The sequence below is a fragment of the Rhinolophus sinicus genome, chromosome 1 (genome assembly GCF_057876585.1).
Source record: "Rhinolophus sinicus isolate RSI-liver-muscle chromosome 1, RSI-T2T, whole genome shotgun sequence".
Classification (NCBI taxonomy): Eukaryota; Metazoa; Chordata; class Mammalia; order Chiroptera; family Rhinolophidae; genus Rhinolophus; species Rhinolophus sinicus.
The window spans coordinates 44,759,081-44,783,886 of record NC_142501.1 but is presented as its reverse complement, the minus strand read 5'-3'; the positions used below and the strand labels follow the sequence as shown (position 1 = coordinate 44,783,886).

General features: G+C 36.0%; 1 protein-coding gene across 1 annotated transcript in view; it reads left to right on the top strand.

Moving 5' to 3' along the window:
- The window catches only part of LOC141570120 (sucrase-isomaltase, intestinal-like), an 81,178-nt gene that overhangs the window by 35,027 nt on the left and 21,345 nt on the right, over window positions 1-24,806 (top strand). Inside the window, exons 8-12 of the mRNA XM_074325837.2 lie at window positions 11,111-11,236; window positions 12,046-12,177; window positions 13,624-13,737; window positions 16,168-16,284; window positions 18,801-18,885. Coding sequence (XP_074181938.1) covers window positions 11,111-11,236; window positions 12,046-12,177; window positions 13,624-13,737; window positions 16,168-16,284; window positions 18,801-18,885 — 574 coding nt within the window. The remainder of the gene's footprint in view (window positions 1-11,110; window positions 11,237-12,045; window positions 12,178-13,623; window positions 13,738-16,167; window positions 16,285-18,800; window positions 18,886-24,806) is intronic.

Sequence of the window (24,806 nt, the reverse complement as noted above, 5' to 3'; positions counted from 1 at the left end):
ATAAGGAGAATTAGCCATGTCTTTACTTAATATCCAAGTTCTTGCTTAGTACTACTGAGCTTTTTGGTTAACAAGGACATTTTTCTTTCTAATTAATGCATCCAAAATTATGAGAACAAGATAGACCTCAGTCAATGCGAAATGTCAAATCTTCAGTAGTCCTCAGCTCCTTACTTATAATTTATTTATGGATCGAGCCTACAGAATTTGGGGCATAACAAATCTTCTAAGCATATTAGAGGATTATTTGGAAGGTAATTTTTACTTCTACTTCTGTAGAAAAGACAGATTGATAATCTAGGGATGCTTTTCTAGTTTAAAGATTAATATTAATTTACTTGAAGCTGATTGGTAGTAAATTTGAAATCACACTATAATCTCATGTGACGGAAGCATCATAGTGGAATGGAAAGAGTAGTAGATTTGGAATCAGAGCAGCTGACTCAACCTCTTGTTGACTGAGAGATCTTGGGTAAGTAACATAAAGTCATGGAGCTTCAGTTTCTCATCTGTTCAACTGAAGTAAAAATTCTTACCTACAGAGTGGTCCAGATTACATGAAAGAAGGATTTTGACAAGATGTAAAACCTAGTGAAAGGCAATCAATAAATGAAAAATTGTTCTAATATAAAAAAAATTTAATTCAATGTAAGATAAAGTAAGGAAAGCATGATAGGGTAAGTAAGGTAGTGATGACAACTTTCTTTTTTATTCCTCAGAATATTTTAATGTTCTGTTTAAATAACATTTTTAAGGTTAAAATTCATAATGTAAGTATTTTTGTTAGCCAAGCTAGTGTCTATTTAATGTTGGTTTTAATTAAACGTCTTGGCCTGTGAGTGCTATAAGAGTGGTGACTATTGAGCAGATCAAAAGGGAAAGATTCAGAGCTTGAATAAGAATGAAGGTCATTTAACTTATGTCACGTTCTGTTATACATGATTAATAACAATAATCAAATTTCTAAGAGTTTTCTTCAAAGCAGGTCCAAAATAAATATTTAGAAATAAAATGTTAGAAAATGCTTCTTTAAAAGAAAATTAAAGCTCAGAAAAAAATAAAACCAGTATTGATGCAACTCAGCTAACATGAAAAGTTATCTGGGGTGCCTTGTTGGCAGTGTTCTTTTGTAACAAAAGCCTGCTGAATACAGTGAATCAGATAGTGGGCCCCATTTGAGTTGCATATGGTGTGTTATACGATTTGTAATGGCCTCTTTTCTTACTAGGTCAATTGCAAGCATGTATACCTAAATGACCACACCTCCAATCCAAATTTATCTCCTGGTATTTCCAGTAAAAATTTTCTATTCCAGTCAAGCCTGTCTTTTGGCATGTGTTTTATTCATTCCTGCCTGTTCCTCTTTGCATATGCTTCTGTTCACTACTCATCTACCTAAGAAATTATATTTTCCAGTTCTTCCATGACATTTTCAGCTTATTCCAGCCTATTCTAGTCTTCTCTTTTTGATTTCCAACCCCATGGAACTTTCTATCTATTCCAGACATTTTGACACATGATCATCTTCTGACTATAGAATTTAATTTTCGTATCATGTGTAAAATCTTCACTCACTATTCAAAGGCTACATAGGCCATTATCATGGATTGGATCCATAGGTAGACCATCACCTGAGCAAGATTCAGAGGAGAGATTCAACCTGCAAGTGTTGGGAGAACAGAGAGATAGCACCTACAGTGGGAGCAACTAGCATCATGCTATAAAAGCTCAGAGTTTTTATAATCCTAATATCTCGGTCCTAGATATGCTTACTGTACATATCAGCCCTGCTACCTCCACTCAAGTGGCTGTAAGTTTTATGTACATAGTGCAGTGGGGAAAATTGGTTTGCTCAGAGTATGTAAGTTACAGTGATGATTTCTTTCTGAGTTTATCAGTACACATTTGCATATCAGAGAATTACACTTACTTGAATCTGCATGTTGTACCAAAGTTACGGAAAGTAGGTTTCTGTCTTTTACTCAGAGGACTGAATGGTGCTCTGGGTAAAAAGGAGTGAATCATCATTGATTTTTAGTATCTGGTTAAAAGTTGGAGATATATGTTGTGGTTACCAGTATTACTAATTGCTTGTGAATGAATTTTTAATGACATCCTGACATGAAGATGTGAACAAATGATTGAAATTCTAATAGTTCATAATAAATACAATTTGTTGGTAGGCTAATATATGCAGGATGAGGCTGGAAAAGATAACACAATTTTGTTCAGAGAGTTCACAGAGAGTCATAATAAGTTAATTCGAGACTTACCTTCTACTAGCTTTGATGTATATTTATAAGGTCTTTCCTCTTTATTCTTTTCTGTCATTAGTGGATGAAATAAAATGTTTTATTAAAATTTTTATTAGACTCAGAATTTATTTATTAGACTCAGGGGAGAGAAGAGCAGAATTTCAAGTTGTGTATTAGTTTACTTAGAATTCAGTGTCTGTATGATCTTTTAAAAATTTTTTTCCTAAAAGAATGTCTTAAAATAACTCAGTGGATGATTTGGACATCAAGTTGAGGAACTTAGGAGTTTAGAGTGTAGGAGAATGAGACACATTTTTACCATGAAGCATTTTGTGAGAGGTCTCAGTTTGTAGAGTGCTTTCTGTTGGAGTCCATTAGTAATTCCCCATAGAATTTTTATGCATTAGAGGAGGATGCCTGCCCCCCCCCCCCCCCCCCCCCCGTTCATCAGAAGGAGAAATTGACACAGAGATGATAGTGGAGTATTTATCAGATTAGTAACACAGTTAGGAAGAAAGCTTTCAAATCATGTACTTTCCATTTGTAGCTTAGCTTCCTGAGTTCTACTTCCTTCCTTTCAAAATTTCCTATAAAATATACATATGGGTCAAAAATAATTATAATTCTCCTTTCAGTTGCTATAGCAATGTTATTTCCTTAATGCATCCTGTGTTCCTTCTGAATTAATTTAGCACAAAGCAGCTCAATTTTAGAAATAAGGTCCTTTAAAAATGTTATTACAGGGATTTTATGGTGTCCGGCTGAGAGAATATCTATAGACTTAGTGCGAGGCCATGACCTTGTGACTATGATTTAAAGGTAGAGACTCTTCCTCCACTGGGCCCCTCTTCCCTATTATGGACGTTCTATTTTGAGAGCAATCAGTGGGCAGTCAGATTAAGAAATATATAGAATAATATTCAGAATCCTTTTTTTTTTTTTTTTTTTTGGTAACTGTACACTGAAAAAATGGATTTAGAATTTCTATATTCTCCCCTATCCCTTACTTCATTGTCTCTTGAATCTTTCCATTTTTCTACTTATGCCTAAAGGGAAAAATAGGAATATTAAAACAATTTTATTCAAAACGACTTCTAAAGTGCTAAAAAGCAAAGATTATTACTGTTGGCAGTTAATATAATTGTAATGTAGCAAATGATAGGCAATCTGGCCATTCTAGAAAATAAGCACCTTTGTTCAGTTGCTAGATGTGTTCTACAGTTGTCTACAATTGCATTGATATTTGAAGTAGGATATATTTTAATAAAGTAAAACATTTCAGGTGTTTATATATTTATAGATAATATATTAATTAAAACCTTAAGTTGATAAATTAGTAATTTTTTTCTTCCTTAGGGAAAAATAGTTTAAATTTTGTCCAAAATTGATGCTAGTTATTTGCATATGAGAGAATAAACGTAACTAAACAAAGGCCTGTATTATCTGTCTCTGATATTGATCATATGGATTTATTCATCTAAATTTTGGTTCAGATATCAGTCATCTTTACTGAAATGAAATGGAACCTGGTAATAGGGCTCTAATTCATATGTTATTAAATAGCTTAAGGAGTTCAACCTATTGTGTTCACTAAGTTTTACTGTATCAGTCAGGGTTCCATCAGCAAAGCAGAACCACTAGGTGATATAAATTTCATACAGGAATTTGACCTTATGCATAGGTGTGAACTAGTTAGTCCTCCAAATACCCCATAAGAGTCTCTGTTATGCTCCACTCTAACCAGAAACATATAGAAAAAGGGGTTCTGGTAAATGTAGTTCAGCTTAGCCAAGTTGACACATGACAAAGCCACCATGTGTAGTCTGAGATATAAATACTTCCTTTAGCTATTAGGGATTTAAAAAAAAAAAGTAACATGCATCAATATAACTCAACCTTCTCTCAACTGATCTTTTTGTATGTGATTTTAAAACATCAACCATTAGCACAATATTAGAATATGGCATAAACTTTGCCAAGCCAAATATTGCCTCTTAAAAGTAATGATCCAACAAGACAAACAAATGAGAAACAGAAACTCATAGACACAGACAATAGTTTAGTGGTTGCCAGAGGGTAAGGGGGGTGGGGGGTGGGGGATGGGAGATGAGGGTAAGGGGGATCGAATATATGGTGATGGAAGGAGAACTGACTCTGGGTGATGAACACACAATGGGATTTATAGATGATGTAATACAGAATTGTACACCTGAAATCTATGTGATTTTACTAACAATTGTCACCCCAATAAATTTAATTAAAAAAAAAGTAATGATCCATAAAGTATATATTAGTATAAATCACATGTATAAGACCTGATGTTATTATTAGGCAATATAATGTAATGATTCAAGATCTTTAAAATCTGACAGTGAGAGGAGTTTGAATGTTGTCTCTGTAAAGTGCTAATTGAATGAATTAACCTCCATTTCCTCCTATACCAAAGTACACATCTCCTAGGATTGCTAGGAGGTTAGTTGAGATAAATTACGTAAAGCTCTTAGTTTTATACCTGGGACACAGTAATTTCTGAATATAGTAATTATCATTAACAGTACAATGTTCACTGTTATTTTATAAACATTTTTCTGCTTTTATTTGGAAAACAGTAACTGATAGCTTTCACTCAATTTTGTTCAAATGTGATTCCTGACTGCACTCTGCCAAAAAGTGAATATAGAGATACTAAGATGCATTTTTGATACCTCACTGATTTTTCAAGTCTATGAATTTTAAATCCCCGGTGCTGAAATGAGCTTTTAGCTCTCACTTAGGGCTGATTTATTTCGGATCCAGTGAGCAGTATAGGAAAGCACCTGGTAAGTGGTGAAGCAGGTGGAAACTCCTCTGGTTCAGTCTTAAAGCTGCTATTTTCCAACACGCACTTTTTTTGCCCTTGTCATTCCTGTGCAAAGCCGTTTTATTTGCAAATGGTCAAGAGCCTGAAGCCAAATAATAAGCAAATGCAATTAGGGTAAATCGATGAAATTTCCTTAAAAAGGCCGACTCTTTTTTACTTCCCAGGCCATAGAAATTGTAATTGTTTGTAGCAGGAAGTAATAAGAGCAAGAAAAATTATTGTGGCTCTGTATTATACAACGAGTGAAAGAAGCAATTTATAATCCATAGTGGGTTTGTTTCATCTGCCTGATGAAGAAATATTGTGCTTGTATGGCCCTGTAAGCCATGAGAATGAACTTAAATCCCTCTTCTTCCTGTGAACAATATCTGTTCTAGGAGAGCTTTCCTACCCCAGGGAAACAAATCTAAAATTTGGTTAGGATAGAAATAGATTTAATAAAATTTATTCTTACATTAAAGCCATTCTAAGATCAGGGGGCTGTACAGCATAAGGAAAACGGTGACGAAAGAGAGAATTTTATCCCTTACCTTCTCAGCAATCTTCATCAGGCATTCCTAAAGAAATATTTAAAAATATGGGATGCCATCAATGGTATTTAAGGGGTAGTAGAAGTTATTAGACTTGGAATCAGAAGAGCTAAGTTTGAGCTACAGTTTTGCCCCCTGGTATTTTTTAACTTGGTACAAATCATTTATGATCTTGGACTACATATTCCTCTACGATAAAATAGGGATGATAACATTTGTTCTATGTACCACATAGTATTGCTGGGAATATTAAATAATAAAACATTACACAGGTACGTGTTGCCATGTCTGTAGAGGCACTAGTGGTAGAACAAACTCTACAGCCAAACTAACAGTAGTTTAGCCTCTACTAGTAAACTAACAATTCAGAAAAAATTAGCGCCAAGTAGATGGAATATGCCTTGAAGTGAATATTTGAACTTATTTTAAGGAATATTGTTGTTAGGTGAGCATTTATTGTCTATGGCTAATAGACTTAATGCTTTTTACTTGACACTCTGTTATATACTACATATATAATATTATTTATGATAATTATATGTTACTTGTAGTGACATTGCTTCAAATTTCAGGCCCCCCAGATGCCTTGAGAATTCTGAAAGAGTATAGGGCAGAGCGGCTGGCAGCTGTGTGCTCTTAGGTTAGCATGAGGAATGTTTCTTGATATATGTTAGAACTTCCAACACAAGAAAGCTGGTACATGTATCATTTCAAGTACTGTGGGACAATAGAAAACATATTTCCTTAGATGTTCTGTCTGTACTGGTTCCTACCGTTCAATGAGCTTTTATTTATTTATTTATTTATTTTTTCATTTTTAATTGAGCCTTGCCACACATCGGAACTCCATTCTCTCCATGGCTCGGGTTTGTAGTCCTTCACGCATATTTTGCTGTTCTCCGCCCTCGTATCCTGGCCGCCTCCTTCTCCTTTAGTGTCTTCCCTGTCTTTTAGGGGAGGTGTTTGCTGTGCTACTAAGAAAGTGGAAATAAAACATTCACCACGTATTACAAAGTGAGAATGAAAAGGGATTCAAAAGGTAGCAGCAGAGACTAACATTAAATGTGGTTGTTCAAAAATCACTTGGCTAAAGGCTAGGAGATCCAGCTGGTAAGATATTTGGTGTGCGCGAAATGAGACAGGTTCTGTGTCTGGAGGTGGAGTTACAACAGATAAACCTCAGACCTGCTCCCCAGTTGCTCACAGTCTAGAGTAGTAATTCTTAAACCTCGCTCTGCATCAATCACCCAGAGGCCCTTTAAAATATGGATGCCTGGAGTCCACCCTCAGAAATTCTAATTGAATTATTCTGATTGAATTAATCTAGGGTGGGTCCTGGATAGAGCACATATTTTTAAAAGCTCCCCACATGACTTTAAAGTCCAGCCAGATTTTAGAATCACAGTTCTAATCAGTTCTGGTTTTAGTCTTTTTTTCTTTTTAAACTTTTATGTGTGTTTTTCCAGGACCCATTAGCTCCAAGCCAAGTAGTTGTTTCAATCTAGTTGTGGAGGGTGCAGCTCACAGTGCCCCATGTGGGGATCGAACTGGCAACCTTATTGTTAAGAGCATCGAGCTCTAACCAATTGAGCTAACTGGCTGCCCTGGTTTAGTCTTTTACGTGGTATCAACTCATAAAAGTCATTAACATCTCCTTTTTGATTTTGTGTTCCCATCTGTAAAACACGGATGACATCATCGGCTCTTCATTCATTCATGTAATAAACATTTATGACATTCATATTCTGTATTAAACATTATAATTGGGTCAAAGGGACAGATGAGTCACTGTATCCACCAGAAAGGGGTTTAGAGGGAGAAAACTTTAAAACTGCGGACCAGAATAGCTTTTGACACCAACTTACTGTATGCAGCAGACAGGAACTTTGTGCTTATTTATTAATGAAACCACTACCTGCTCCTGAGCAACTGAAAGCTTCTGGCCATCAATCACGTGATTGTGCTGCCAAGTCTCCCTTCAATTTAATCTCCAAGTGCACCACCCTGTCTGGCAATTCCATCAAATGTCCTACACTAGTATATTTGCAATCCCACTCACTGAGACTGATACTTTACACTTTCTCTTCTAGAACCTCCAACATCACCCCACTCAATTTTTGACTATTGATGTGTCTCACCATTTTACAGAGAAAAATAGAAGCAAGAAATATTAGAAACAATTAAAAAAGAAACACATTGTTTCTCAAGTACAGAATCCTTTGATTTACCTGCATACATGCCCATATTTTGCTTTTCTTCTTGTTAAGGTTGTTCCTGCTCATTTCTAAGTATAACAATTCTTCCTGTGCTCTAAAATCCACCTGTGCTTTCAGCTATGGAAGCACTTCAATTGCTTCCACACTCAGCTGCATCATCCATTTATCCCTCTCTGCCAGGTCCTTCCCATCAACAAATCTGCATCAATAGTGACTACCTGAACAAAACTGAACAAGAATATCCTACTAAGAACCCACATCATCATCCATCTCTCTGCTCCTCTACTCTGCACAGCTTTTTGAAAGTGTGTATATGGGCTGTCTCTATTCCCTCACCTCCCAATTTCCCACTACATTCCAATCAGGTTATTATCCCCACCACTCTCTATAAAGGTCTTATCAAAGTCACAGGATAAGTCATCAAGCCTTTGTTATCATCTACGTAAGCATCCAGATGGCATTTGATGAGGTGGCCACTTCTGGAAACATTCTTCTTTGACAGTGCATTGTCCAGGCTGCCTAGCTACATGACAAATGGCTTGTTTTCAGTCTCCTTTGCTGATGCTTTTAAATGTTGAGTCTCCCAAAGGTTAGTCCTAGTCTCTCCTTTGATCTCTAACTGAACTCTCTCTTGTCATATCTTCTGGTTCCATGACTTTAAATACATCTGTTAGCAGGTAACCCCGAGTGTGTACGTCCACATTTCTTGTGCCCGTTGCTTTCTCCCCAGAAACCTGCTCTTGCTCCTCCTTCCATCTTTTCCATCTCAATTAATAGAATTAATCGTCCCTGTTACTCAGCTCCAAAACTAAATTGCATCATCAGTGCCCTTTTTTTTCTTCATTCTGTAGCAACAAATCCATTAGAAAGTTCTGTTAGCAGTATCTCCAAAATGTATTCCAATCTGACTCTTTCAATATCACCACATGACCTCTTTTGTTCTAGCCACTCTCATCTCCATCTGGACGATATACCAGTCTCCTAACTGGTTTCATGGTGACCACCTTTGCTCTCTGGTAATTTATTTTCCAGAGTTATCAGAGTGATTTAAAAAATGTATATATATTATTACAGTATAAATTAGAGCATATTACTCATTTTAATTGCTTCCATTGAAATTTGAATATTGCTCATCTCCTTTCAAATACATTGACTAAAAAATACATTTTTGAGAAAAACTAGGAAAGTTTGGAAGAGCATTTGAGAATGTTAAAGGATTGTGGTTAATTTTGTTAGGTGTGATAATGGTATTTTGATTATATAAGAGAGTGTTCTTATGTTTAAAAACATATTTAGGGGTGAAATGGTATGATTTCAGGAATTTTCTTTAAAATGCTATAACACCCCATTTCCCCCACAAAATAAAAAAAGATAAAGATGTTAGGCAAAAAGATAATTGTCGATTCTGGTTAATTAAATGGAGGTTTATTATACTGTCTTCTCTACTTTTATATATGCTTCCCAATTTTCTTAATATAAAGTTGAGAAAAAAAAAGACAATGAAAAAGTTTCCAGTTCTTTGTTATGGCCCTTTATGATTGAATATCTGCGTCCTCTTATATTCCACTTCCCCTTTTGTTTGCTATAGTTCAGCCGCCCTCGCCATCTTTCTCTTCCTGAACACTTCAAGCCTTTGCACTGCCTGTTCCCTCTGCCTGGTGCCCTCTACACGCCTGACTTTTTCAGGTCTTACTGCCAGAGAGAATTTCCCTAACATTCCTTCATCCCACCCCTACATACTCTATTTCTAAAAATTATGCTACGTTGTTTACATGTTTATTGGTTTTCTTCTACTAGAATTTAAGCTCCATAAGACAGGGACCTTGGGTCTAAAACAGTTAATGGTGGGTACTTAATAAATACTTGTGAATGAATGAAGTGGATATTACTATTTACACCATTTAAAAAATGGGGAGAAACTAAGGCTATACAATTATATAATTTTCTTAATGGCACAGCATTAGAGGCAGAACTGAGATGTGAACTCAAGTTTTTTTCACTCGGAGCCTTTAAAGCTCTATTATGTTACTTCCTGGTAGAATGCATTAGAGGAGGACATTGGGGAGCATAATCCCCCACTCACAAAATTGAATGAATTGCCTTTGTAGGTATATGCATTGGGAAGAAATTCTATGGCTTTAGTTAAATTCTCAAACGAGTTCTTGAGACCCCAAATTTTCCTCATTGTTTCTTTGGTTGCTATCAGGGGCAATTTACGAGGTATGATCAAAACGTATGGTGAATGTTTAAAATTAAAAAATATTACAGTAAAAAACACATTGCCGTTAATCCCTCTCAAAATACTCTCCTTCACTTCAAACACACTTATCCCATCATTCTTGCCACTTTCTGAAGCAGTTCTGGAAGTCCTCTTTCGTGTCTTTAGTTGCACTGTTGTGGCTGCCTTGATGTCCTAAATCAATTCCAAACATTTACCTTTCATGGTTATTTTCACTTTGGGGACGAGCCAGAAGTCTCCCGGTGCCAGAACCACTGAATAAGGTGGATGAGGACACACTGTGGTGTTTTTATTTAACAGGAGTTTCTGTACCAGAAGTGATGTGTGACACGGAGTCTTTCTGTTGTGATCACAAAATATTGTGACTGCTGCTGCCAAGTGCCATCCAATGGAAAGGCAGGAATCTTCAACATGGGAAGCATCGTGTCGAACCTTAGTAACAGTGTGTGACAAATTTCAACTTGTTCAGTACAGTCAGTCGTGTGTGAGCTAAGGTTGATAGAAAGTGTGTTTTAAAGTGTGCTATAAATCATCCTCTATCATGACAATGTTCCATGCCACACATCACTTCTGGTATACGGCAATTTCTGTCAAATAAAAGCATTGCGGTGTGTCCTCATCCACTTTTTTCGCCGGATCAGGCACCGTGTGACTTCTGGCTCTTCCCCAAAGTCAAAATGATTCAGGACATCAAGGCAGCCCTGACAGCGCAACTAAAGACACTCATGAAAGAGGACTTCCAGAACTGCTTCAGAAAGTGACAAGAACGAGGGGATAAGTGTGTTTGAGGAGTATTTTGAGGGGGATTGATGGTAATGTGTCTTACTATAATTGATTTTTTTTTAAATTAATTTTAACATTCACCATATTTTTTTATCACACCTCATAAAATGTTAGATGCTCATCGCTGTTTGGGAAGTTTAAACTGCTTGCTGACTAAAGTCTTATGTTAACCAGTCCTGTGAACATTTAACTAACTTATTTGAATTTAATACTTTTTTTTTTTACAGGCTATTGGACGTCCCTATATGCCTCCATACTGGTCTCTGGGATTTCAGCTTTGTCGATGGGGCTATAATAGCATAGATGTGCTGAAAAAAACAGTTGAACGTTTAAGACAGTATGATATTCCTCATGTAAGTGTACCCCAAACATATACATATACATATACATATACATATACATATACATATACATATACATATACACACACACAAACACATTTGTGTGTTACAGTATATATACACATACATACACATTTGTGTGTTACAGTGCTGGGAGATATGTTCCAAGACCCCCAGTGGATGCCTGAAATGGTGGATAATACCAAACCCTATGTATACTACGTTTTTCCTATATGTACATACGTTTTCACACAAAGGAAGCACTTTATACAGCTTCTCTTTGGCATATCCAAATTGCCAGCATCACTATTCTTGTGCTTTGGGGCAATTATTAAGTAAAACAGGGTTACTTGAACACAAGCACTGTGAAACGGAAACAGTTGATCTGTTAACCTAGTTAGCTACTAAGTGATTAACGGCCAGGGATGTATACAGCGTGGATACACTGGACAAAAAAATGATTTCACATCCCAGGTAGGATGGAGCAGAATGGCAGGAGATTTCCTCATGCAACTGAGAAAAGCACATAGTTTAAAACTTATGAATTGCTTATTCCTGGGATTTTCTGTTTAATATTTTGGGACTGCAGCTGATCACAGGTAACTAAAACCACAGAAAGGGTTTTAAGTGGGGGATTTCTGCATTATCTCAGTTTTCCAATACAGAATTATTTTTATTTCTTACAGGATAACTTGAAACTCACACCAATATTTCAGTTTCAAATGATCTACAGTCACTTATTAGCTACTTATGATTCTTTGGCAATATTTGTCTGTTTTTCTAATATTTGAAGGGTATGCCTCCATTGCTCTTTTGTACAGGATGTTCAGTATGGCGATATTGACTACATGGAACGTCATTTGGACTTCACATATGATAAAGCTAACTTTGCTGGTCTGCCCGAGTACATTAAAGAACTGAAAAATGATGGACTACATTATGTCATTATTTTGGTAAATTTCTTCTGAAGAGCAAAGATAAAATATCTAAATTCACATTTTATAAGTGTTTTTAAAAATATATATTAAAATTAATTTAGCAAAAAAAAAAGCACCAGTACTAATGTATTTCTGAAGAACAAAATTTTATGTATTATATAATGATAAATGTTATATTTTATTGAAGGACTACAAGCAAGTTTTCTATTAGTCAATGATACAAAAATGTCATCAACAAGTGATGAAGGAATTCAATTTTTCAAACCACAGTGTTCTTTCTTTAAGAAAAAATGACTTACAGTTAGAAGGAAAAAATATGTTTTTCCACACATCATCTTGTCTGTCAGATTTGAAGACTTGGCCATAAAAATCCTAAACAAGAATAATATAGTTTTTGAATAAATGCAGTGAACTTAATTTGAAAGAATCTTTTCTCCATGTTGCAGTACATACAACGTTATGTTTCATTTAATACATTTATGATATAAAAATAAAAGTCTTTATAACTGCTTCTAGGAGCAGAAATGTTACTAAAAGTTGATTTATATTGAAGTATTTATCTTAATGCAGATGAAAGAGATTCTAAATTTTAAAAATATTTTTATTTTAATATAATGATAAAAATGTCAGTATGTATTATAATTCCTGTATGATGTAATGATGCTAGAGGTTTGTGGACATTTTTTTTTAAAGAATGGCTTATAAATAAAAATGTATATATTTATTATCCAACTGAGATAATGTAACAGGAATGTATGAAGAAAAATATTTAAATATAAATATATTATGATATTAAAATGTTTAGTGAGGGAAACAGATTTGCAGTAGGGTTAATAAGTTTCATTTTTAGAAAAAAATGAAATATAGAGTCAGACATTTTTTTTCCCCTTGATTCATTTTAAGACGGTTTTTAAAGAGGGACAGTGACTTTAAGAATTTGTCGACTACAGTGCTTCATTTTGTGGAAGAGAAACTTGTCCTCTTAAAATGAAATGGCTTAACCAGGCTTTTTGTAGCTAGCTCTATTGAGAGTAGAACACAAATGTCTTGATTTCCCCATCCAGGGTTTTTTGTTTGTTTGTTTTACAGTTTCACAGCCTTATCGCATATAAAAAACAATAAAGAAAAAAAATTAGAAAAGGTTGTTTGCCAAATAGCATGAGTATTAGGTTTATCTACTTATATAACTTTTCAAGTAAAGAAAATCAGAAGCAACTGATTACATTGTTAAATTGGCATTGCTTGGATCCACATTTTGCAGCACTAAAAAACTAATGGAAATTGACAGTTTTTATATTTGTAACCGTACTTAATGGCTTGGGAACATCTTAATATATATAGTATAAAACTCACTGCTTATATGGATATTAGACATTCTTATTTCAAAAACTTTTGGAAAGTTTATATTTAAATATCAATGATCAGACTATTACCAATTACAATGTTCTTGGGGATTTGCAGGATCCTTTTTTGACAAAAGATGAACCACAAGGTACTTACAAGCCCTATGAACTTGGAGAGGAATTGGGAATTTGGGTCAATAACTCTGATGGAGTCACACCAGTGGTCGGCAAAGTGAGTACCTTGAAGAATAGATGAAAACCTCTTCTGTATTGAGTATATGATAAACAATTGCAATTCATATGGCGTCAGTGAACTGGTATCATGAGTTCAGTTAAAAAAAATGCTGTGCAGCTTTTCGAACTGAATATTTGGAGCATAGGACTGGATAATATGACTTTTTAAGAAATTACCTAAGGCCCATAGAATTTGTGAGAAATTCAAAGAATATATTAATACACAGTGTAACATTCTAAAAAGGAACATTTTAATAAGTATTACAAAATTATAGATAATCAGCATTATCTATAACTTTGAGATTATATTGGAAAATTAAGGAATGATACATATATTTCTTAAGTGAAAGAAAGTTCCTCACTTTTCTTTTACATAATGAAAATATCTTTAATGCTTTTGCTGATGATCAAAGTGTACAGTATTGTAAAAAAAAATATGTTATACTGACTTATAAAAATATGTTATACTGACTTATAAAAAGAAAGTGACAGTCCTTTTCCCAAAGCATAAATTTTATCATTTCAGTGTATATTCCTCCAGATTTTTAAATACATGTAGTCATATTTTTACATAAATGGGAAATACAACAGATAACATTTAAAACTCTTTAAAAAACTATAACAATATTATATATATATATACATATATATATATATGTATGTATATATATATATATAACGGGGGTGCCAAAAAAAATGTACACAAGTGAACACTTTGGTCAATGTTGCTCAAGCAGTAGTTCACTGTAATCAGAAGTGTCTGGATGCTGATGGTAACCACTTTGATCACCTCTTGTAATTGCAGAAGTCCAACGTGACTTGTATTCATCTTTTATTATCAGTATATATTGAGTATTACAATTTTAATAGTTTTCCTTTCTTAAAAATATGTATACATTTTCTTGGCACCATATATATATATATATATATATATAATTCTCACCAACATGAAGTAGGATCCTGATGTATTTTCCCGGGAGCGTGATCCCGCCATTACTGAAGAATGGAAACGCGGATCCGGAGAGGCCAGATTTAAGCAGAAGCAGTTTTATTGAAAAAGCGTAAGAGAACAGGCATAAGAGAAAGGGCTCTCCTAGGAGAGGGGGTCCGAAATGGAATGCCCACCTCAGGACCATCAGATTGGGCAAAAGAAAGATGACGCAGAAGTGTAAGCTAGAAAAGTGGCTTTAGAGGTGGCTACGGGAGCATGGGCGCTGCTCGTGGAGGCCTGGCAGTGGCTGTGGTGGCCAGGTTGCAGCCCGGCAGCAGCCCAGTGTTCCGAAGCCACACTGTTGTGTCCCCTTCTCGCGACTGCTGCTATGGGGTGGGGGGTCAGGAGGCAGAGAAGTGGCAGACTACTCCTGGCCGGCTCGCCAAAATAATATTTTACAGGAGAGTGGGCCCTTCTCAGCATGATATCCAGGTTCTTGGTATCTCGAGCAAAGAATTGAATTAGATGCCAAGGTAAAGTAGTGAAAAAGCAGTTTATTAGGAAAAAAGTACACTTCAAAGAGCTAAAAGTGGACCCGACCAGAAAGCAGTGGCTCAAGGCCATTATTAGAAGAAAAAGTACACTCCAAAGGGATTGGAACACTCCTCTCTCTCTCTCTCTCTCTCTCTCTCTCTCTCTCTGTCTCTCTCTCAAGGATATATATATATATATATATATATATATATATATATATCCTTGTTAATACATATAAAACTATCTCTGTCTCATCTTTTTAAATAGTTATGTGATATTCCACGGTCTCATGTAAGGAAATTAGTTTAACCAATTCCTAATGATAAACATTTTCTTGTTTCTAATATCTTAATATTATAAGCAATGCTGCAGTAAACATGTTAATACAGTGTTATATATTCGTGTCTCATGGCCATATAAGTTTATTAAATGTAATTATTACACCTAAAACTTTACATCCCAATCTGAAGCAACTTAACATCTATACAATATTGAGTCTTCCCATCCACAAATATTCTGTATTTCTCAATTTATTTCTTCTTTTGAATACTTCATAAACATTCTGTAGTTTTCATTATATTATTTTTATGGCTTTTGTTGACACCATACATATATTAAAATGTTCTTGCTATTATAAATGTAATTTTTGCATTTCCTAATCCCTATATTTGTATTAATATAGATTTATGCATGGAGAGAAATGGCTAAATAATAAAAGAACAATAAAATATGATTTCATGCACAATTTCATGGTTTAATACAACTGGACAGTGATATAGGATTCCATTTCCATTCTACTAGGAACTTGTCATATACTTTTTCTATGTACTTGGTTATTTAATTTCTGTGATTCTCAATTTTTATTTGTATGACTCAAAATGCAAAGTAAGGCCCAACTATCGATATTTCTATGTCGTATTAGGCAAGTTGCATTATTTAGTTTGACTTACTTCTCTGTTGCAGGCCTGGCCTCCAGGAGATTCAGTGTATCCAGACTATACCAATCCCCAAACAGCAGAATGGTGGATTCACATGTGTACAGAATTCAAAAATGTCCTTGATTACGATGGGCTCTGGATTGTAAGTCTAAACTTATTGTTTAAAATTATTTTCCCTGGTGGAAAAGTAAGATGTTCATCTACTTGTCTTTTTTCATACAGTAAGTTGAAGAAAGTGAAAGAAAATTTCTTTCCTGTTTCCTGGTAGTCTCTGCCTTAACTCCTCTAATGCACCTTTGGAGAGAAGAACTACTTTCTCCAAGACTGGCAGTATCTTTTCTGCCATCTTGATCCTGGCTTCATCTTACTCTGGATGAGGCTGGTTTATGCATTCATTATGGTTTATACCTACTCTGTGCAGAGTGGAGGGAAGCAACAGCTGGGTAGATAGGCTGACAAACAAGCTATTGTATGGCCATGACAGAGCAAGCACTGGATACAATGGGTACAGAGAAGAAGGACATTGAACTCAGGTTCCCCAGTCTGGGGAAGTCCAGACTTAGAGGTGATAGTTAAGATGAGGACTGGCCAATGAATGGGAATTAACTAAGTGAAGCAGGGTATGGATATGGGTGGAAGTGTTTCAGGTAATAGGAACTGAATGTGTAAGAGTGCAAAGGAAAGGGTGGTACTGATCTAGTACTATTGGGACAATTGCAAGTTGTATGCCTAATAGGCCCCACTCCGCCAGAGAGACACTTGCAAATAGAATCATGTGACTAGACAATTAAATGAAGGTTAGACAACTACTACTACTCAACAGGGGCATTTTTCTCTACATGCAGCATAATTGGTTGTTTCTGTGTCTTCTGTGTTTCTTGCTCTCCTTCACATTTTTCCTCATTTCTGCATGTTCAAATTCAATGAGGGGATCAATGTGCAGCCTCCATTTCAACTTTTCCATGAAGTCTTCAGCGGTACTCTTTACTGAAAGTAATTCTTCCTTTCTCTTATTTCAGCAAACACCTATTTATTGAGTACTTAACTCTGTCAGGAGGCATTGAAGGTACACTTAGAAAAATGCTTGCTTTCATGGAGCTGACATTTTAGTGGAAGATACAGACAATAAACAAGATAAATAAGTAAAATGCATAGTGTGTTGGGCAATAAAAATTGTGAAAGAGAAAAGTTAATCTGGAAAGTAGGTGCCTTAGTCGATTCAGGCTGCTTAGTCCATTCAGACTGAGTAGCTCATAAACAACAGAAATTGATTTCTCACAGATATGGAGGCCGGAAGTTCGACATCAGGGTGTCAGCATGGTCAGGTGAAAGCTGTCTTCCAAGTCTCAAACTGCTTGTTGTATTCTCACATGCTGGAAGAGGCTGGGGGGTTCTGTGGGGTCTCTTTTACAAGAGCACTAATACCATTCAGGAGGCTTTCACCCTCATGACCTAATCACCTCCTAAAGGCCCCTCCTCCTAGTACCATCAACTCCAGGTGTTTGGATTTCAACTAGTGAATTTTGGGAGAACATACATTCAGACCATGGCAGTGGGGTAGGAAATTTGGTAAGTTAAAAAAGTTTGAAGTTTAAAAAGGGTGGTCAGAGAAGGTGATAATTGATAACAAAGACCAGAGGCTGAGCCCTGGGGATATCTAAGAAGGGGAGAACATCCTGGCAAGAGAACAGCATGGACAAAAGCCCTGAAGCACAACATGCCTGGCATTTTCCAGGAACAGCAAGGAGGCCAGTGTGGCTAGAGTGTCATAATTGGGGACAGTCAGGAAAAAGATCAGAAGGATATTGAGTCGCTACCACAAACAGCAGCATTGACCAATTGTAAGGTCTTTTGCTTTTACTCTGAGTGAGATGGAAGAACATTGGAGGGTTTTGAGCAGAGGTTTTCAAAGGATCATTCTAGTTGCTGCATTGAGAATAGACTGCAGGAAGGCAAAAAACAGTGTGAAAGCAGAGATGAATCTAGGTTTTATGGAGCTTTATATAATTTGGGCGACTCTCTTTAAAAAATTATTAAAAAATTACAGATAGAATTTTATGTATCAACATATGAAGGGGTCCTGCAAAAAGAGACCATGAAACTTACATTTCCCTAATTTCCAGGTGAATCTACCTCTGGGCCCATGTGGAAGAGAGAGACTAGTTTGAAGCTACTGTGACAGTCCAGGCAAGAGACTGGCAGTGTAGCCTGGGATAGTGGGACTGCAGTGAATGAGATGTGGTCAGATTATGCATATATTTTTAAGATAGAGTTGACAGGATTGGTTGACACATTAGATGTGAGCTACAAAAAAAAAAAAAAAAACCACAAAAAACTTAAGAATGATTTGTATTCACAACCATTGGAAGATTGGTATTATCTTTCACAGAACAGAAATGGCGGTATCTATTTCTGTTCTGTGACCTTTACATATGTATGTAACTGTTGCTAGTCTGCCAGTATATAATTTTTGAGATCAGGGACACTGTCTTGTTTGTTCCTATGCGTCACAGAGCTCTTATCTTACCATCTCATTCATTTAGGTACTCAAAGTATGTATGTTGAATGAATTAATGAGCTTTATGTGTTCTGTTTCCATGATGAAAAGTCACAAAACTATGCCCATTATTACTCATCAAATTTCTATTTTTATGTAAGGATATGAATGAACCATCTAATTTTCACTATGGCCAGCACCCAGATTGTGAAGAAAACAATCTAAACTACCCACCCTATGTGCCTGGTAAGTACACCAAAATTGCCAAATGATTTTGAAACATTTTTGCATTTCATGGGGAACAATCTCTTTAATGCCATCAGTTTGTCTTAGGAAAGCATATGTTTTCTTTCATAGCTCACCAATACAGAAATAATGTAGAAAACTTAGAACATGTATATGTACCTAGTGTATGCCTTGGGTGGTAAGACCTTGGAATGTTTGTGAGTTGTGTCTTCACTTGTCTAGGAAGGATCCAAAGACTCCCTTCCTTGGCTACCTAATAAGACAGGAAGCTAGATTTATTGGTGTGGTGTCACAGCTGACTCTTAGATGACTGAGTTCCTCTCTTTGGCTGCAAGGTCTTTTCAACTTATAATTTCTACAGTGTTTGTTATTTTTGTAATTAATCGTGTACACTCGAAAATGCTATGAGATAGAAAAGTTGTGAAGATTTAATTGAGAAATTGAGTTTTGCAGTCAGACTGAGAGGCTTATCCTTGACTGTAGACTTCTACTTTGACTCATTATATATAGCACTTCATTTACATTTCCTTTGAAATTACAGCCATTTGCAAGTGCAGTGATTCAGTTCCCAGTGAACCTGGAACAAAAGAGACAAGCAAAAATGAAATAAAATCCACCCTTGAGAACTGGTAGACTCTAAAGTTTCACTCACCTTCCTTGAATCCATGAGATACTGGCCACCCTCCACATATATGTTACTTGCTAGGCAGAACAAATGCTCTCCAAAAGTTACTCCCTTTCTTATTGTTTTGAAATATCTAATGAAAATATCAAGGAGGCCTCAAGATGTATAAGATTTGGAGAGAAGCAGTCTGGACTTGAGATTAAAAAACTGGGAATTATATGCATAAAAATGGTGTTTAAACCCACAAGGATGAATGAGTCAATGTATTGAGAATGACAGAGTGTATAAAATGAATTTGATAAATGAGCCCTCTAACCCTGAGCCCTGAGCAGATGCAGACCCATACCCCAACATTTACGCTTTGGATAGAAATAAAAATCCAGCTAAGGAAACCAAATGGGAGCAATTAGATAGTGACAAGGAAAGGTAGGAAGGAGAGATGCCTTGTGTCTCAACTGAGGAGACTAAGAAGTAAAAACAGACGGCATGGTCAGTTCTGTAAGATGCTGTTGAAAAGTCAAACAAGATGAGTGCAGAACATGTCCAGAGTTTAGCAATAAGGAGACTGGCAATATGGATAATATTAGTTTCATTTTTTAAAAAAATTAAAGTTTATTGGGGCAACAATAGTTAGTAAAGTTACATAGGTTTCAAGTGTACAATTCTGTAATACATCATCTATATATCACATTGTGTGTTTACCACCCAGAGTCAGTTCTCCTTCCATCACCATATATTTGATCCCCTTTACCCTCATCTACCACCCCTCCCCCCTTAACCCTCTGATAACCACTAAACTGTTGTCTATGTCTATGAATTTTTGTTTCTTTGTTCGTCTTGTTCCTTTGCTGCTTTCAGTTTTATATCCCACATATCAGTGAAATCACATGGTTCTCTATTTTTTCTGTCTGATTTATTTTGCTAGCATAATAATCTCAAAATCCATCCATGTTGTCGCAAATGGCACTATTTCATCTTTTCTTATGGCAGAATAGTATTCCATTGTGTATATAAACCATATCTTCTTTATCCATTCATCTATCGAAGGACATTTTGGTTCTTTCCATGTCTTGGCCACCGTAAGTAAATAAAGCTGTAATGAACATCGGAACACATATAGCTTTACGGATAAATGTTTTCAGATTTTTTATTGGTAGATACCCAGGAGAGGGATTGCTGGGTCATATGGTAACTCCATTCTGAATTCTTTGAGGAACCTCCACACTGCCTTCCATAGCACCTGCACCAGTCTGCATTCCCATCAACAGTGTATGAGGGTTCCTTTTTCTCCACAGCCTCTCCAACACTTGTTATTATTATATTTGTCTTTGTTTTTTAAGAAATTGGAGATACAAGAGTGTGTTTGTTTGGTGTCAGGATTGAGCCAGTAGACTGGCAAAATAGCTAATACAAAAGATGGAAGAGGTAATCCAAGGACTGAAGTCACTGAGAAGTTAGGCTAACATGAGTTGCATTAATTGTTAAGGGATGGAGCATGAAATGAACAGGAACACTTTATTGTTGCTGGAGGGAGAAGAACCTGAATACAGATGCACATACATGTATGGATTAACTGGTGGGAAGCTGAAGATCTTCATTAAAAAAGCTTATGTTTTAAAGAAGTGGAAGTGATGGGGAGAATAGGATTGAATTTGGGGAGTAGTAAGTTTGAAGAGAATGGAGAAAGTATGCTACAGTCATATCACAGAGTGGCCAAGTAAATTTATGACAGAAGCATAGTGCAATTCCCAGGCAGCATTGAGAATTCAATTGTGGTTTGCAGTCTTGAAGCAAAGAATAAGGGATAAAGAGAAGTAAAAGGTTAGGGAGTCACTGGAATCACACAGTAATTTCAGCAACAAGATGCCCAGGTCCTGTCCTGCATGGTGGTGTTGAAACACTGGCCCAAGCAGGCAACTCGCGGGAGGACAGGCAATGACACAAGGAATGTCCCACTGGCTCCAAATCCTAACTCAATCCTTTTCTAGGCCTGTGAACCTTGTTTTGACTCTAAAATGGAGATATGAATTCAAAATTTGCAAGTTAAGGATTTAAAACGTTCTGTATAGAGCTAGTGAGTGACATGCAATAGATGTACAAGAAATAGCTACTATTGTATCTATTGCAAACAATATGGGAGGATTTAAATTTAACTCCAAATGTTCTGCCAAATACTACAAATACGTAATAAATTTACGGGATTATTGGTACAATTTTCCATCATTGTTGCTCTAAGGTGTGATGCCAGAATTAGCTAATATAGACCTCATTTTTACCCTGACTGGGATTATTTCATGAATGATGGCCTAAGGTTTAGCTGCTTTATTCCTGGTTTAAATTCTTTTGAAGAACAAGTCTATCACTGTGTGGAACTTAAAAAAAAAAGAAAAAAAAAAAAAAAGGAAAGTATGAATCAGAGAAGAAAGAGACTGTTAATACCAACTTGGGACATGAAAGGAAAACTAATATTGGTTAACCTCTCAGACACATTCTTTCTAAAATAGATTATTGTAAAAAAAAATTGAAGAAATCTGCTTGTAGTCAGGGTAAGTGTTACGAAGATACTGAGCCTACAGACTAAAGTCTGATGTGGCATCAGAGGAGTATTCTTATTCCCTGTGCTATTTTTAACCAATATTAAATTTCTTTTTATCTCTTACAATTCAGTGATCTAAGGTTTTACCATTTTGCGTAATCTCTTTGAATGGTAACCATTTCTGAATGTATAAAGTTAGGCTTTTGAGATAATTAGGAGTTATATTCTGGTTAAAGTACAGGAGTCCCATAATTATCCACTGCCTTCCAGCGGGTAATTATCTACATTTGTTCCGTTTTCTTCTTTGTGGCCAAACAGGTTGGCTCTATTATGATATAGTTAGTGCTCAAAATGTTCTCTCAGTAATGAAACAATATGATGAGGCTGCTGGCTTCATCTACCGGGAGTAAGAAAATTATTACGCAATGTCTAAATTCCTGTGTTACTGTTTTACATGTACTGCAAATGGCTTAACTTGAGCTGAGCTATGTATGTAGTTAAATTTAAACCATAACTAATGGCCAAGGTAAGGTGATTCAATTGTACGTTACATATTGAAAAAACATTTAAAGTTTCATTAAACTTATTCTCAAATGCATAGATTTAGAAATTAAATGTAAAGAGGCTCTACATCTCTTTAGAAACACGTTGTTTTCAAAATAATAACAGATTGAGAGAAAAGTTTATGGTAGAAAGAAAAGTGCATAAATGGACATGATTCTCCCCCTCCCCCCCACCCCCACTCCCCTTTCCAGGGAGACCAACTCCTTTTAGTATTTATGATCTTGTGTATCTTCAGTATATCATACAGACAGCTTTGAAATGATATTAAAATCTCAATTTTGATGATCTAGAAGAGAGGCAAAGATTTCAAGGCAGCAGAATCTGAATTAGACTTAGATTTCTTTGTGTATTATACTACTTCCATCCTTGCTGTCAACGGCATTTTAAAAGCCATAAAATCTAAAATTAATGATTCCAGGAGAAAAAGCCAAGAAACTACAGCAAAATAAGGGTAGGGCAACTCCCAGAGAGGATCCATACAGGGGAAGCCCATCAAAGCCGCTGTACAAAGAGCTGTCTCTGAGTAAACGTTTTAAGTCACGCTCATGTGATTGATACATTCCGTATATGTTTTGAGAGGTATGATTAGACCTTGAGAATCTTTGAATTTATGTACAAAGGAGATAGGCAGATGGGGGATTTTGGAATATTTGTTCAAATACCAGAAACATCTTCATAGTGTGTGCTTTTCCAGCAGTACCACTGTTGGAGGCATATCATCTACAGCCAAACGTTCCTCTTAGCTAACCCCTCCAATGCAAGGGTCAGCGTGGGGCTCGTGAAAGACAGATGTTTGACCAGGTGTAGCAACGTTTGCCTCAGTGCTGCATGAACGCTCAATACAACATGGCTTTCACCATATAACACACCCTTTTACCATGGCCTTTTATCAGTTTCTCCTTTCCCACCTTGTAGGGACTACTTTGGAGAACTATTGAGAATGTACAATAAGAAAGATCTATATATTTTAGGACCTTGCATTTTAGTAGGATACTATTAGTGTGATTAAGATCACAGATAATATGATTTAGTCAGTGTAATCAAATCCACATCTAATTCACTTATTCCAGGTGTTTAATGCAATGATAGAGTTAGGGAGTTATTATGAAGAGTAGCTGAATCTTAACTTCAAAAAAGTACAGCAGTTGGGGAGACTGGACATATACTAAGAAACAGTAAAATAAAATGCAATAGGATTAAGCACCACAGGGAGTAGTACATCCTTATATGTTTTGCAAACTATTGTAAAAGCAGTTGTACTGAATGCAAAGGTATAATATTTCTTTTCACTTGAGATGAGTGCTTCCCAACTCAGAGTCATGGCAACCATACATGTTACCTCTCAATTGCCTTATAATTGGTACCATCCTATTAGTAGGGATACTTAGAACTCCTGCTATGCGGATGAGTTTTCTATTGCTACCATAACAAGTTACCACAAATTTATCATCTTGCAGTTCTGCAGGCTAGAAATCTGACATGGGGCTCACTGGTTTTAAAATCAAGGTGTTGGCAGAGCTGCGTTCCTTTCTGGAAGCTCCTAGGGAGAATCCCTTTACTTCTTCTTTCCAGCTTCCAGATGTTTCCCCACTTTCCTTGGCTCCTGGCCCCTTTCCTCCATCTTCAAAGCCAGCAATGTTGCATCTGTCTCTAAGCTCTTGTTTCCCCTTCACATCTTTCTGAACACAGTTGGCAGAGGTTCTCTCCTTTTAAGGACCATGTCATTAGATCAGACCCTCCTGGATACTCTTGGCTAATCTTCTTATATCAAGGTCCTTAATATTAATCAGATCTGCCAAGTCCCTTTTCACGTGTAGGTAACATATTCACAGGTTCCAAGGATTAGTACATGGAAAATTTGGAGGGACCATTATTCTACCTACCACCTCTTCACTGTAATTTTTATTACTTTCTATTCTTCTTTTGCTAATATTTAGGTTCAGTTGACATTTTCCTTACTTTGGTACCAAATTGTGCACAAACCTTCTCAACAAAATAATTACATTTCTTGGACTTGATTATTTTCAAAAATCCCCTCCTCAATTTTTTTCTATTAGGCCTGATATTCTTCTTACTCATCAAACTCTCTGGATTTCATAATATTCCATCTTAATGTAAATCATGGCTGTACAGGAAGTATTGCATTGTTTTATTTCCTTTCAAACAAATCAAATATGTTTCTCAGCCCTCATCTCA